Raw genomic sequence first — 15,820 nt, forward strand, 5'->3', positions numbered from 1 at the left:
CGTGGACGCAAGCCCGAAAAGTGACGTTCCGTTCACGACTTACTTCATCCAACTCAGGGCATATCCTCAGCGCGTGTTCTCAAAATGAATAAAAAGTTCTGAGAGAAATGAACTCGTCGGCTTCATTTCACCATAATTACATCTGATAGTTATCTCATTTTGTTTTTTCGAAATGGCGTTTTTGGACTTTAGCATCTGCTGAATTACTACACTGCGTGATTAAAAAAATTCAAATGGATTGTCAAATACTATACATACACATTGTCAAATAAAACAAATATATTTATAAGATAATACAGTCATCTCTAGGTTTACTGATTCTGGGCTTTTGGTGGCCTGAAAATGAGACCAACGAAGATATTGTTTTTTGTACCTTTCGTAATACCTAAAAACATAACAAAATCACTGCGTTCCCACACCGGGAATCGAACCCGGGCCTCCTGGGTGAGAGCCAGAAATCCTAACCACTAGACCATATGGGATTGCTGAAGAGCGAAGGATAAAGGGTTGACTGAACGCCAGAAGAAGGTTGTTACTTTGTGACGACACAACCCGCATCATTCGTCACGAACACTGGTCTTGCCCTTACAGAAACAATCTATTGGTCATTTCTTTCTTGTGGGCTTTCATGCAAATCCCATATGGTCTAGTGGTTAGGATTTCTGGCTTTCACCCAGAAGGCCCGGGTTCAATTCCCGGTGTGGGAACGCAATTTGTTTTTGTTTTCTGAGCACAACAGAACTAAAAAATATAACATGATTTTTGCGATGATCTCATTTTCAGCCCATAACGCACAGATTATAATTATTGACCACTGACTCTTATGCGTCACCACTATCGAGCTCCATAAGTGAGTGATTTTGCTATCTCAAAACATTGCGGGTTAAGAGGCATGTATATAAGACAGCAATGATTGTCTTCAAAATCAGATTATTTTATTTGACAACCTAATTGCGTCTAAAATGAAAGGTCTGGCGCAGCAACAAACTTAGAGATAAAAATGAAAAATATAGGCCCCGAATGCAAGACTATTCACAGTATCGTCTCGTCATTTCCTTCTTGAGTCATTTCATACAAATCCCAGATGGTCTTGTGGTTAGGATTTCTGGCTTTCACCCAGGAGGCCCTGGTTCGTGACAAATGATGCGGGTGGTGGTGTCGTCACAGGGTGTTTTCGCAAATCCCCCGAAACGCCAACGCGAACACCTATCCATTTGTTCAAACTCCTGATCACGATGTCGAACAATGGGACAGGCGTTCGCGTTGGCGGTTCGGGGGATGTGTAGGTAGAATTAGTGTGATGCCCATATGGTACGTGCTACAATAGTGAGTTTTCGCACGTCCCCCGAACCGCCAACGCGAACGTTCAATAATTATAATCAGTGCGTTATGGGCTAAAAATGAGATCATCGCAAAAATCATGTTATATTTTTTCGTTCTGTAATGCCCAAAAAACAAAAACAAAGTGCGTTCCCACACCGGGAATTGAACCCGGGCCTTCTGGGTGAAAGCCAGAAATCCTAACCACTAGACCATATGGGATTTGCATGAAAGACTTCTAAAAGAAATGACCAATAAATTGTTTCTGTACTGTTCGTGACGAATGATGCGGGTTGTGTCGTCACAAAGTAACAACCTTCTTCTGGCGCTCACTCAACCCTTTAACCTTCACTTTTCGGCAATCCCATATGGTCTAGTGGTTAGGATTTCTGGCTCTCACCCAGGAGGCCCGGGTTCGATTCCCGGTGTGGGAACGCAATGTTTTTGAAGTTTTATTTAAAAAGATCTTTCGGCCAGACAATCGCTAATATTTATAAAGACTAGTAAATGCTTTTATTACAGTTTTCTACAGAGATGGCTAGTGTAAATGTACATAAAGTTTAAAGTAAAATCAATTACTAGTCTTTTATAAATATCAGCCATTGGGTCATACAAACAAAGACAAGCAAATGCTTTTACTTCAGTTTTGTACAGACCAAGGCCAGTGTAATGTACATCAAGTGTACATGTATTTTACCTTCATATTGCCATGTATTGGTTGCCCTCAGATATAAATGTCAGACCGGCTAAAAGACTCATCTATATTTTTCTTTTTGACTGTATCATTTTTACGGCCAGAAACGCCAGACCTTTAATTTAATTTGTCACATAAAGAAACCTGTGATTTTGAACAAATGTTATCATCGCTCTCTTTTATAGTTTCAATAAAATCTTGGCTTATTGGCCCCTTTTAACTAAGAGAACCATGTCAATGATGCTGTTTAAACTGGCTGTACATATCAAAATACAGTCCTGGGTGAGACATCCTTTGGCACCAGTGGTTTTCAATATACTCGACCTCTCGATATTTCAATATTTGTATGTGACGTAGGGGGTTTAAAAACATCTCAGGATGCGGCAAGAGGGAGTGGTTTTTTGGAGAGAAAAATCTATTTCTCGTTCCTATACATGAATTTTCCCTCTTAAACTAACATTTCTATACATATACAGTGTATACCTTTACAGGCTAACAGGTGCATTAAGCCCGATCTCGACCTATTTATTGATGAGAAACACTGGAGCGAATAAACAGGCCATCCTTTCATGATGAAGAGCGTTAAACAAGCTTAACAGCTGCTGGGAATGGCTTGATTATTGAATTAAACCTCTCTATAGCGCTGAAGCACCAACGGACTGGACAAAATGCCTGCATGAACCACACGCCTAGGTGGTTTCTGCGTTTAGTTGAGGACTTAAAATGGTATATAAAATGTACGTTTCTGCTGTAAACTTTGAAAAGAATACTCCTGGTCTGTTCCGAAGCAATATCTGGATCAACCTGGCCAACTAGGTTTTACATCTTTAAAGGGAGTATTAGGTTTTACCATATCTCGTCTGGTCTATTCTTAAAGGGATCGCGTATAACTAAATCTTTAGAGCCAGGATGACAGGATGTGTTTGGATGTACGACAGAATGACGCCGGGAGTGCCCGGAGCAGCTCAGACAAATTGGATGACGTCACATTTACAACAGCCAATCATATCTATTGTCTCTCTCCTTGCCAAGAATACTCGCATCATCATTGGTGTAACCAGCAGCTTTCGAAAAGTCAGTGTTGATTTTGCTGTTCGATAAAGTGTAATGAGGATCCCATCTATTGGGTCATCAAATACCAGTCTATGTTTGCCCATCACTAAATACTCGTCAAGAGACTAGATGATTAATCAGGACAAAGATAAATGCCAGATGCAATTGCGTTATTCTGACATATCCATGACCACGCTTTTTATCCAGGAATACTTTTTTCTCGTAGCAATATAATGAATTATGAATTAAACCGCTTTCCAGAAAAGGCAAAACGCGCGATTGATTAAAATCATTCTAATCAAACAAGACCGTTTAAACAGGACTTCGTCTGTCATTGATTGATGACCTGTTTTACAAAATGCCCCACATCTTGTCAAGATATTGGTATAACTGTGGTGAGAAAAGCCATGTGGAGCAGGTATCAATCGGTTAGTTCCAACCAAAGTCGAACAGGTTTCAGCAGATAGTATAAATATAGTACAACTGATTACCATTCATCGCTGAAGTATGTACATTCAGAGTCTTTAAAAAAAAGAAAGACTCTGGTGCATTCAAGGGCCTTGGCGCTGACTTGAACTTGGCGCTATCTCCTACAGTTAAGCCCATTAGACTTAACGCCAAGTTGGTGATGGTACGGAAGAAAAGGAACCAGCGCGCAGTCAAGGCTTTTTGATGGTTACATTTACAAACATCACCACGATTTGTGACGACAAGGGACAAGGGATAAGGCCTTACTTGGCATTTTCGTTCACTAGGCTTTAAAAGTTTAATGTTTGAATTTATCATATGAAATTTGAAATTGTCAAAGCGGGGTTTTGTGCCTGTATTTCATCACTGGCTAATTATCACAAAATTATCATATATACCTGATATACCATAATGAATAAACCATTAGTAAGGTTACGTTCATTGTAACCACGTACACATCATGATCGTATACATGGCCCGTAGTGTCATACTGACACATGCATAATTCGGGCAGAATGTTACAAAACGGATAAATGCCGTAGTACCATATTTAAGGTCATGACGCAAAAAATACATTGAGTTACGACTAGTTTAGATATGATATAAAGACGTGATTGAGATACAGATAGTTAAGACGAAAACTACATTGAAATACAAATAGTTGACATAAAAGACATTGATATACAGATAGTTAAGACATAGAGATACATATAGTTAAGATAAGACATTGAGATACAGGTATTTAAGATAAAACGACATTGAGATACAGATAGTTATACATATACAGATACAGACTTCAACGCAACGTTCATAGATACATTTTTCACGCCTGTATAACCGTCTACGGATTCGAGTCACAACCTAATCGAAAGGAGATTGTTCCATCTGACAACTTAAAACTATGGACAGTCTCAAAAAAGTCAGAACAACGTTGTTCTTACCTGGTGGATCTGCATCACTCATGTTGTTTTCGGATTGAGTCGCCTAATTTTCGTGAGGAAAGTCCGTGAAATATCAATGGAGATCGCACAGAATGGCGGAGACAAGAGACACGCTTTGTTGTCCGAAGTTCCAGGTACCGAACAGCCAACAGGTGCGCGCGGCTGCAAGGCTTATTTTTCCTACAGTGCATAAGTATATGAGCGTAGGCCTAGACACGCCTAGATTATGTTTCAAAGGCCTGGTATTCTGATGATAAACCTATAGACTGAGTTGTTTCGGTCAATATATATAAAAAAAATATTTACACTACACCAGGCTCTTATGCCAAGCAACGTCATTTGAGCTGCGATTGATTTTTATCGCTGCGGCCTCAGATGGTTATCACTGCAATCAACGACAGAAAATATTGCTTGTCTACGGGTCTGCTGGGTTTGACAGACGCCGGCTTGACGACGGATTCCTCAGTTTCAGGCACCTACAACGACCACGCAAACGGCAGGAGACTTTGGTCACATGCGAAAATTTTCGTCGGTCGCTGTGACTAAAATCTTTTGTTTGCGAACGGGCCTGAAACGACTGTAGTGAGGGGCAAATTAACTTTTGATGGCACACAAAATCGTTCATCTTTGCATGCTTGGGTGCTGTATACTTCAGAAACCACTCTTCAGCGCCATATTCAATTTCTCTTTATCGTACTACTGATAGACCAGAAACCTGTTGCTTCCTCCCAACACCGTCATCCGGGGATTAAGACACCAGATGTTGCGCAACTTTGTTAAACGGTACATGTATTTTCAACACTAATACGTTGCAATTCGTGCGACAGATGCTACAACCCCGCCCCAATGAAGACGGCTGTATCCACGGATTTATAAACATACATATACATTCGACTCTGGTTTCACCGACGTAAAACCGGTTGATTAATTACCAAAGGCTACCAATTAAGGTTACCAAGTCTGCTATCAAGACTGCCAATAGTAAGCCGGAACGTGACGTCATGACATCGGATTACTTGGTGTCTCCGACCCAACCACAGGTCGAGAAGGATCGCATTGATAAGGCCTAGCTCCACACACATCGACTATTAAAGAGTTTAACAGTAACGCGGGTTATGTTGCTCATGGCTTTTGTTACATTGGGATTCTCACTATTGTAGGTCACGTGTGTGGAGCCACGCCCAGCTAACTTAGCTTGTCAAAACAGTGAGTCCTTCACTTGCGCCTTCATGGGAAGATTTAATACGTCGCAGGGGGCCTGATTGTAGGCTATATCCTAGTATAGCTAAGCCTACGTGGTTCATCTCTTCAGTCATTTGCATCCGATTTGAGCGATATTTTGACGTGGACAATGACTGCGCATTTTTAACATCATGAAACTAGGTCTAGGTGTATGGGGAACAGTTGCAAATAAGTGCACTGTCATGATGGTAGATAGTACTGTAATCAGTTCAATATATACACTCTACCCTTATAAGGGAGTGACCTACTATAGGGATAAGCGGAGGCAGGATTTTCAACTTACGCTCTAAAAAAGTGCATGTTCATTACGAGCCACCGTAGTAGTAGTTCTCGAAATGAAAGTAGTGTTTTCTTATTGAACCACCGTAGAATTGACAGAAATTCTCTAATGACGTCATTTGTTTGGATTGCACCACAACCAGGAAATGATTGAAATGTTGACTGAGAATTGGTTTAAAATCACTTTTCTGGCTATTTCACAAACATACGATTGAAGCCGACGAATCAGAAGGTTCTCTAGAGCAGGTACGTGATTTTGAAAAGCCGAATTGGCTTTGAATGTGTATGTATACCGTGCTCAGAGTCAGAGCAGGAAAAAAGTGTTGGGCCCTACTTTATACTTAACTTACTGTTACTCATTACTGTTGAATTTTTGGCATTTCTCTTTCTCGTGCATTTTCTGGCTACAGTAATGCATGTTGAACACAAAAGTGCACAATGTAAACCTCCTTCCCAAGCCTGTACCCGCCTGCCGACAACAGCCTGAGTCATGTGCCGTGGTGGAGACTGGAGGGAGGTGCAGAGGATTGGCCGAGGACATATCCAGGGTAAAGAAACCCAAGGATCCTCTTTTTGTCAATGAAGTTTCCTAGAACCATTGAGTGTAAGAAAAAAGGACCCCCTGCCCTGCAGCCGGAATCCAGATCCTCCTTTTCCATATAAGTTCCCTTCATGATCGATCGTGACAAATTATTTTGGCCAGCGATGCAACCAGAAAAGCCATTCAGAAAGAGCTCTGGTGTGTGATTGGTGAGTTTTACATTTGTCCTTGTTCGAAGCCGTTGGATGGAGTCCTCGTTTCTGCAGGTGCTGGTGGAATCTGCAGTCGATATATCAACACTTAACCTTTTCTGTGTAGTTATTTTCAATCATTTCACATTGTCTTCCAGTTAGTCAACTCCACAAGGACAAGCTGTTGTTATTCTGCAAAGTGAAGGACAACTTTAAAGAGATCATGGCGTCCACCGTCGAATCCCAGAAATCTGAAGTTGAAGCACTCTCGGCCAAGTATGGTAAAGAATGCCGTGTGATTGCTGATGTTGGGGACTTCACTTACATTGTCACGATTAAGCTACCTCAAGTATCGCTGAAATTCCAGTTGGATGGTAAGTTGACGTCCAGGGCCTGTTTTCCTTGTATTTTCTTTGTAAATTCTCTCTAGGACTGACCACATTTTCCCATTCATCATTTTCAGTTTCCTATCCTAAATTGGCACCGCAGATAATTGCATCCTCCTCCATCCACAAAGAAAATACCCTGCACGATTTGACAAGTCGTCTCTTAGAGGAAACCCTATCTAGAGTGGGCGGGGCTATGATTGATAGCCTTGTAAGCGTAGCATCGGATTGGCTAAATGAAGTGGCACCAGTAATGGAGGTTAACGTTGACGAAACCAAAACCAAGAAAAAAGGCAAACAAAAAGGAAAGAAAAAGACAAAATCGAAAAATGAAGACGTGGATGAGACTCTTCATAAGAAACCTTCGATGAAAACGGCGACTGATGTCATCTCGCGCATAATGTGGGACGACTCTTTAGAAAAGGATGATTTTCTTGTCGGGTATATTGATCGTTTCCGTGGTTTATTGGAGAGGTCGTTTGCGGAGTTTTCTTGGGAGGATTTGGCGAGTGTTGATTATGATGTTCTAGCGATTCCAAAGCATCGAATTGAATATTTTAAGTATAAGGAGGTGAAAGTTTGGGACAAGCCATCTCGGGTTGATAATGTGTTTGGGTCGTCCGGGGACAAGAAACTGACCATTCAGAAGGTGATAGCCAACTATGACGAGGAACGTGCAAGACTTCCAGCAGCGTCTGAGGGTGGGGTTGCTGGGAACCTGGTTGTTCAGGATGACGTGTCATATGACAGTGACAGCGATAGTGATGATGGAATAGTTGTGTCAATAGGGGGCGCTAATAATGACTGCGGCTATGAGGACCAGGAGACAGATTCTGACGATTTCTCATCTGAATCGTGGGGAAATAAACTGCGTCCGAATTACTTCATAGCGGTCAGAATCACCGACCCTGAAATCATAGGGATGGTGAGTCACATCCAAGACGTTCTTAGTGAGAGGGAGCCCCGCTACCAGGAGTGCTGCATTGGTCCAAAAGCCCTACACGTCACATTGTGTACCTTAAGAATCGACACTCAAGAACAGTTGGCAGATGTTACTGATCAATTACGCTCTGAAGCACAGGAACTGAAGTCATCTGCTCGAGGTTTGAAACTCAAATTCGAAGGAATTGACAATTTTTTCCACCGAGTTCTATATGCGAAGGTCCATCATGGTGACGACTTTACAGCATTCGTCGATGAAGTGAAATTGGTTTTGAGAACTGGCGGGATTGAGATACGTGATAATTATGACTTCGTTCCTCACATGACTTTGATGAAAGTTTCTCGTCCTGTTGCCAGGGCGATGGGTACAAAGAACATCAGTCCTCACATCTATTCCGGGTCGGAGGATATTATTTTCGGGGAGCAGATGGTGGATGCGCTGCATCTCTGTTCCATGAAGGAGGAGAAAGGAGCTGATGGGTTTTATTACTGCCCTCTGTCACTTCCGTTCTAACCCGTTCTTTATGCACAAGCATAATACCCGTGGCGCGGATTGTTTTAGGGTGTTGGCTTACTGTGGGGTTGGGGCAATTTGGGTGAAATGAAATTATATATCTGGGGGTTGTGATGTTGTCTTGATTTTGATATGCGTAAAATAGGTTGATGTGTGATGTGGAGCACTCCGCGCCGACCCAAGTGTTTACAAATCGAACATGATGATTTGGGGGGATGATTTTCCTCCAAATTACTTACACTATACGCGTTTTTGGCCAAAACGACCGGAAAAATCAAACTCCACCGCTCTTCAAAGTGGTCTCGACTTATTTTGACGAACTATTTCGTGAATGGTGAAGAGTTGGTATGCAGACATCCATAGCATGTTGTCTAAGCATGCCTATTGCCCTCAGAAACTTTCGTTTGATCTAAATACTATAGATAGCGAAACTTTTGAATATCATTTGGTGGTTGAGATAAAAATAAGCACTGTTTAGCATTGCTATCTACTGCTACGCATGGCTGGCTGAAAAATGGCTTCTGCAGCAAAAGGTATTCAACCAGATGCACTCCACTCGTCACAAGAAAATTTGTAGTTCTTTTCTCACCATGCAAATATACTCCCTTGATGAAGGTTGTGAAATCACAAATCATTTTGCATCATGTGGAAATATCATGGGTGATATGAATAAAGAGTAGTAAATGCTTTCATCTAAAACTCCATGTACATTTACACTTGGCCTTTCTGTACAAAATTGAAGTAAAAGCATTTGCTAGCCTTTATTCATATCACCCATGGTGTTTGATTTATTCAAATCAGTCCTACATTTATGAGGACGATGTCACAACCAGAAGACCAGGATAGATCATTGTGATTTAAAAAACTAACTAATTAATTAAAGCAATTGTAAATGTAGGAATAGCAAAAGTAGCATGACTGTGATACATTGTGTCCACTCTATATAATAGTTTGTAATTATATTTTATTGTAAAATTGGTGTCATTTAAGTTTGTCCACAATAAAATGATGATACTATAGAATCAATCAGTTAATCGATCAGTAGCAAGCAATAAATCCACAGACATTTGATGCACAAGCTCTCAGACATTTGATGCACAAGACCCGATTTGGTCTGGATGTGACTGTCCCATCTCTCTCACCGTGTTGACAAGACGGAGGAGCAGCTGGGGCCGATGTGGTCTGGATGTGACTGTCCCATCTCTCTCACCGTGTTGACAAGACGGAGGAGCAGCTGGGGCCGATTTGGTCTGGATGTGACTGTCCCATCTCTCTCACCGTGTTGACAAGACGGAGGAGCAGCTGGGGCCGATTTGGTCTGGATGTGACTGTCCCATCTCTCTCACCGTGTTGACAAGACTGAGGAGCAGCTGGGGCCGATGTGGTCTGGATGTGACTGTGTCATCTCTCTCACCGTGTTGACAAGACGGTGAAGGAGCCAGGGCCGGTTCGGTGTGGTGGTGACTGTCTCATCTCTATCAGCTTGTTGACATGGCGGTCGAGCAGCCAGGCCGATTCGGTGTACTGTCTCATATCTCTCTCAGCGTGTTGGCAAGACGGTAGAGCAATACAGGGGTCCCAAAAGTCAGCCGAGCGTTCTCCAACAAGGACAATATCCATTCAAGGTGTCGATGTCTCAAAGGACAGTAAGGTGTTCTCCAACAAGGTCAAGAAGAACTTGATAAAAAGCTTCCCATTCAGAATGTCCCAAAAGAAAAGTACGCTGTTTTCCAACTTTGACAATAGTCTTCTTGATGAAGAGCTGCCTATTCAGGGTGTCGCGAAAGACAATAGGTAGTCCAGGTAACCTCGACCCTATCTGCCGTGCAGTGGAGGAGACTGATGAAGAAGTCTAGACAGTAGGTTGTTCTTAACAAGGACACGATGGCTGGTGATCGATACAGGTGTCTCGAAAGACAGTAAATTGTTTTCCAACGAGGACAATTTTCTTGATGAAGAACTCCCTGCTAAAGGGTGTCTCAAGTGGGTTGTTCTTGACAAAGACATGATGGCTGGTTAAACAGTGGTTGTGAAAGACGGTAGGTTGTTCTCCATCGAGGACAAGATACTGCCTATTCAGGGTGTCTCGAAATAAAGGCAATACGTTGACCTCCTGCAGGGATGACTCGCACTGTTTATCACTTCTTACTTGAAAACAACTTTTCGAATCATATCTTCTTCATAAACAAACAAAACACTCATGTTACCAATATCATATAATTTATTTCCACAGATTAAATTTCATCAATACACATACTAAACATTATCTTTAGCCGATACTCCAGTTTCTTAAATATTCTAAGTTGGTCTTAGATCAATGAAACCAGAGTAATCACCATTGAAAGGAAACTGAATCATACATCAACAACCACTCGTAAGAAATTTAGTGGCCAATTCTTTGATTTTAACATCAGTTTGTATCAACCCACAAACAGGGAGCATATTTCCCCCCACTTAGATTTAAACAAAAAATGTTTGCCATTTTTGACAATAGTCAAACCAGCGCGCAATTATACCTTGTGCTTGCACTGGTTAACAGAGCACATACACTAGTCTACCCAGTACAGTAGAACCTCTCTATCAAGGACACCCTCGGGACTGACCAGTACTGTCCTGAATAGAGGTGTCCTTATTAAAGAGGTGTCCGCTAGGGGAGATTCCACTGAAACTGCACCTTAGTAAACTTAGTATTTGCCCAATACACCAAAAAAACCTAGTATTCCCACACTAAAGTAACTAGTCAGTATACCTAGTTAAGCAGACAACACATATTTGTGCAAAATTATAACAAGCTTGTCCAATAACATACGTGAATTGGCAACATCCATCAAAGTCCACTGAAGAGGAAAAAAGTACTGTATAATGTACAGGTTGTGCCACATACAAATGTACACAACCGGTACATGTAAGTAGTATGTTTGCATACATCACAAAACTATCCCAATGGGTGCCAGCTCAGGAGCTGCTCTCAACGCCTCTTTGGAAATTTGACCACCAATTCTTTTGACCCTGAACTTTTCAAATACGCCCCCCCCCTCCCAACTTATTTTAAATCGGGGCGCTACACATGACTCTATCCAGGCATCATTTGTGTTGTTCTAGCAGGAGCTAGCAATACCTTTGATAATTTCTTTAGATTCTCTGGGAGACATCATACTCCCCCCCCCCCCCCCCCGAAATAGATATTCTTCCCACCCGCATAAAGTGACACTACAGGTAGAATCAACTCAAACCAAGGACACCCAACATGACAATATCCCTCACATCAAAACAAAAGCAGTGGAAGAATGGGACATACCATTGTGAACATTTCGATAACAAATGAAGGAAATTAACAAACAAGGTGTCAACTAAAATAGCCGGCAGACAAAAATGGCACTAGACTGTACCCGACTGTCTCACATGATGGTAGCACTGAGGACAAATGAGACGCACGATCATGCCTGCCATTTGATGAAGGAAATGTCTGTTTGCTTACTCATTTTGTCCATTGCTCGGACAGTATCAACTCCTTGGATGATATCAAAGCATAAAATAACCTACAGCAATACTTGAGGACTGGAGAACAGTACATGAGGAATTCAATTCAGCCAAGGCTTGAATTGACCAAGACGCTCTACTTAAATTTCTATTCAGCCACCTCTACTTAAATTTCTATTCAACCAGCCTTAAAAACAAAACATGTCCTCAACAAAAGGCAAGACATAAAGATAACATAACAAAAATGTGTTGGTGTAGAATGCTCGGCCAGAACCAGGGCATCGTAAAGAAATACACGACCTGTCCATAAACGCTTGATGCAGAGTTCTTTGATGGCCTTCCCCTAAAACGAGGTCCCCGAACAGTTGTATCACAACTCTAAAGATGGCAAAGAATAGTCACATCCTACAGAAATTTTGATTGATGATTACATACTATGATGGTGTTCGATAAAAATATATACAAGTACATATTTTTTAGTTACTAAAACCCAGAAATTAACAAGATCTTTCGAATATGTTGTGAACCTTAATTCATGAAGCAAACTGACAGGTTTGAACTTGCTGGCAAATTGATACACGCCCCACATCAAGTTTGATAAAGACTTGTCTTTATTAATTCTTGCCGAAATGTTATGGCTTACTCAACGTCATCAATGACTTGTACATGTAAACACATTTTAAACAATGCAACTAGGAAAAATTCTGACCTAAATTCTGATAAATTTTTGTGCTTTTGAAATACCCGCCTAAGATCATCTATTTTAGGCCGCGGCCTTAATCCAGAGGCTGTCTTTTATCAAGGTGAATTAGGTGATTACATCACATGATAAAAAAGTTCTGACAAAAATAGTTGCAGGTTAAGCAGAGATACCGACTCAAATCACAATAATATCCCATACAAACACCAGTAATAGTTACCGATGTCAATCACCTAAAAGTCATCATGATAGAAGCATTTGTACTCTGCCCTCGAAATGTGATCACGAAAAAGACAGCATTTTGAATTTGTCCCGCGGCGTGCTCGTAGTGGCATTGAAAACTTGAGGGTCAAGATGGAAGGCAGCTGCTTATGTCAACACGGTCGAACACGTCCAGCATGATCAGCACTCGAAATCAGACAACTCCTCGCCGTTTTGTTGAATTGAGTCGTTCACTGCATCAGTCTCTAGATCTGTGCTACTGTTTAAGTTCGTGTTATTGGTGTTATTATTGTGGTGATGAGCATCCCCTGATATTCGCCGCTCCTTCGGCTTATAGTCTGTGATTATTACTGTTACGTTGTTAACGGTTACCGCCATGTGTTGGGCGCTACTCCGGTCGATGTTTTTTAATCGTGGCGGTCTGAAAAAGGAATGACGTACAAGTTATTCATTTTAACTCACAAATCAAAGACGACTCTACGGCTTAACCCTTAAATATTGTCACATAAAATGCAAAATAAATTACAAAACTGCTTTTGGTATGGCACACAGGCAACAAAATGATAACCGTAAACCTTGGTTATCGTCAACCATGGTTATCATTAACCATGGTTATCGTCAACCATGAAATCATTGCAAGCCTTAATACTTCTGAAATTACACTTTCAAGTGAGAATTTCAAAGGCATGAAACACTGCTTACTCTAAAACTTTCTTTAAGAGTTGGGAAGTAGAAAAATTTCTTCCACCAAATTTTGGGATTTTTTCTTCAATTTGAAAGCCTTTCATGATTCGGACTTAGCTATTCATTGATGAAGAATTATCTGTCTTCAATGTGACTTGCTCTTTCATTCATTCTGCTAGGTTGGGCAACATTATACGACATAGGAAGAAACCAAGCCACATTCCAGATGTCATACCGTAGTTTCTTTGTCCGTCGCTGTGTGCTATTTTGAGATATTGTCGAAGAGGATGAAGAGGAATCAAGATGTGTCCTTCTCTCCTTGCTTGGAATTATCTCCTCGTCCGTCTGCTCCCCATCATCGTCCTCATCTTTCAGCTCATCGTCCGGTTCTAACTTCAATGAAGATAGCGTGGCCGATTGGAGAGGTCGGTCCGGTCTTTCTTTTTTTAACGGCGGTGGTGGCACATACTGCTGTGCTATCTGGGCAGCAACAATTTGCTGGTTTGCACGCGGCTTCCTGAAATATGTCGCAAAAATTATGTCAACAAAAGACAAAATAATAGACAATCAAAAATGCAAGTACAGCGGAACCTCCCTGTTAAGATCACCCTCTCTATCAAGGACACTGGATTTGGCACCAAATTGGTCTTTTCTTTCAATTTGAGTTCTTTGATCAGGACACCTCTCAATTAAGGACAGCATCTGTCAGTCCCAAGGGTGTCTTAATAGAGAGGTTCTACTGTACTACGATATATCTCTGCACTACATCAATCAGATAACACCCTCACCTTGTTGATGTACCTTTGCGTACATCACACATCTCGCACTTGAATGCCTCTGGTGGATTTTTAAACGTACAGACGCTGCAGTCCCACTTCCCCTCATCATGGTGCTTCATTTGACGTTTCGTTCTGAAAATGGCAAAAAATTATGGACTTATGGAGTGTTGGACGAGGTATTCTGGACTTACTAGGTCTACTTCCTGTAGATGGTGTGTAGGGGCCTAATATGCCATCGATCATGGTCTAGTGTATGCATTGGATTGTATTTGTAGGGTAAATCATATGCATGTGTCATGGGATGGCAGAGCCAGGGGCTACTATTGTACTACACGTATCTTATCTATGTGTGTACATGAATGATGAATGAATGTACAGGACTTCAGATGAATGGAAGTCCATTTTCATGCCCCGATTTTATGCGATCTAGACGTATGAGGTCATTGCTATTGCATTTGATGTCTTCTCTGATAAAGGCTTTTACCTTCCAGAACCCCTTTTTTCATCCATTGGCGCCACTGATGGTAAAATCAGCACAAAAACACTGCTGTCTGGCCCAGGATCGAACAAGGATCTTAAAAGAACAACAAAGATGGCGTAGAATTGGTCACGTGCGCGCACTCGGCCAATCGGCGGTGGGATTCCCCCAACCTCGTTTTTGATTTATAGGAAACAATGGGAATTCCCGGGTTATCAGCTGATTGGTGTTCCCGTTTCTCTAGTGTTCCCCTGACGACGATATAACTTTACACAATACGCGATTTTTACGGAGAAAACAGAACATGGCGTTGCCGATACAGTAGAATACAATATCCTGTGAAGAAAGCGACAGGGGCATCGAGTGTGATCAGTAGGGCAGGCCCCGGCTATACCAGACTGGTTGCTCTAAGCTGGTTACTCTTACCTGGTTACTCTAAGCTGGTTAATCTTTAGGCCCACACTGGGCCCTAAAATCAATCACCTCATTGTCACTTTATCATTCGAAAGTTTAGCTGGCGCGTATTGCGCAGCTTGGTAGTATGTAAATCGGACAGGAGCCGTCCCGACTGTTGGAGTAGAAACGGGGAAAACATAATTTAAAAGGTCGCTGCGTGATTGGTCGCAATCAAGTAATTTTTTATACAGGCTGAGACCGAAAGGTCATATTGAAAGAATGTAATAGCTCATCTAGTCTATCAAATCCCAAGGTTTCCTGTTTTCCTAGCGGAAAGCAATTTGTTAAAAGGTCTAAATAGGGGAACCCGAGCATCTTAGAGAGGCGGGGGAAGGGCAGGGGAGGTGAGAAGACTTTCACTTGGCAAAGTCGCAAATTCTGAGGAAATCCCTTCAAGTAGATCATTCTCCTAATAAGGAGATGTCTGCTGAGGTGGCGTGACCGACAAAG

General features: G+C 41.7%; 2 protein-coding genes and 4 non-coding genes across 7 annotated transcripts; 3 read left to right on the forward strand and 3 right to left on the reverse strand.

The window, feature by feature from the left end:
- Window positions 1-410: 410 nt before the first annotated feature.
- Window positions 411-482, reverse strand: Trnae-cuc (transfer RNA glutamic acid (anticodon CUC)). Its single transcript has one exon. It is a non-coding gene; the product is annotated as a tRNA-Glu (tRNA).
- A 153-nt stretch (window positions 483-635) lies between these two features.
- On the forward strand, window positions 636-707 carry Trnae-uuc (transfer RNA glutamic acid (anticodon UUC)). The gene has a single exon. It is a non-coding gene; the product is annotated as a tRNA-Glu (tRNA).
- A 763-nt stretch (window positions 708-1,470) lies between these two features.
- Trnae-uuc (transfer RNA glutamic acid (anticodon UUC)) lies at window positions 1,471-1,542 on the reverse strand. The gene has a single exon. It is a non-coding gene; the product is annotated as a tRNA-Glu (tRNA).
- Window positions 1,543-1,682: 140 nt separating this feature from the next.
- Window positions 1,683-1,754, forward strand: Trnae-cuc (transfer RNA glutamic acid (anticodon CUC)). The gene has a single exon. It is a non-coding gene; the product is annotated as a tRNA-Glu (tRNA).
- Window positions 1,755-6,105: 4,351 nt separating this feature from the next.
- LOC135491435 (A-kinase anchor protein 7-like) lies at window positions 6,106-9,593 on the forward strand. Of its 2 annotated transcripts, none has more exons than XM_064777308.1 (3): window positions 6,106-6,243; window positions 6,888-7,103; window positions 7,193-9,593. In XM_064777308.1, the coding sequence occupies exons 2-3, from the start codon at window positions 6,953-6,955 to the stop codon at window positions 8,569-8,571; spliced, it is 1,530 nt and encodes a 509-aa protein (XP_064633378.1). In that variant the 5' UTR covers window positions 6,106-6,243; window positions 6,888-6,952; the 3' UTR covers window positions 8,572-9,593. The 2 variants fall into 2 exon arrangements, with proteins under 2 accessions (XP_064633378.1, XP_064633377.1); XM_064777307.1 differs by lacking the exon at window positions 6,106-6,243 and adding an exon at window positions 6,473-6,545.
- Window positions 9,594-11,737: 2,144 nt separating this feature from the next.
- On the reverse strand, window positions 11,738-15,025 carry LOC135491443 (RING1 and YY1-binding protein-like). The gene is made up of 4 exons (XM_064777318.1): window positions 14,921-15,025; window positions 14,446-14,568; window positions 13,893-14,174; window positions 11,738-13,394 (listed from the first exon to the last, which is right to left on the reverse strand). The coding sequence occupies exons 1-4, from the start codon at window positions 14,944-14,946 to the stop codon at window positions 13,154-13,156; spliced, it is 672 nt and encodes a 223-aa protein (XP_064633388.1). The 5' UTR covers window positions 14,947-15,025; the 3' UTR covers window positions 11,738-13,153.
- Window positions 15,026-15,820: the final 795 nt, after the last annotated feature.

Source organism: Lineus longissimus, chromosome 7 (genome assembly GCF_910592395.1).
Source record: "Lineus longissimus chromosome 7, tnLinLong1.2, whole genome shotgun sequence".
In the NCBI taxonomy this organism is placed as follows: Eukaryota; Metazoa; Nemertea; class Pilidiophora; order Heteronemertea; family Lineidae; genus Lineus; species Lineus longissimus.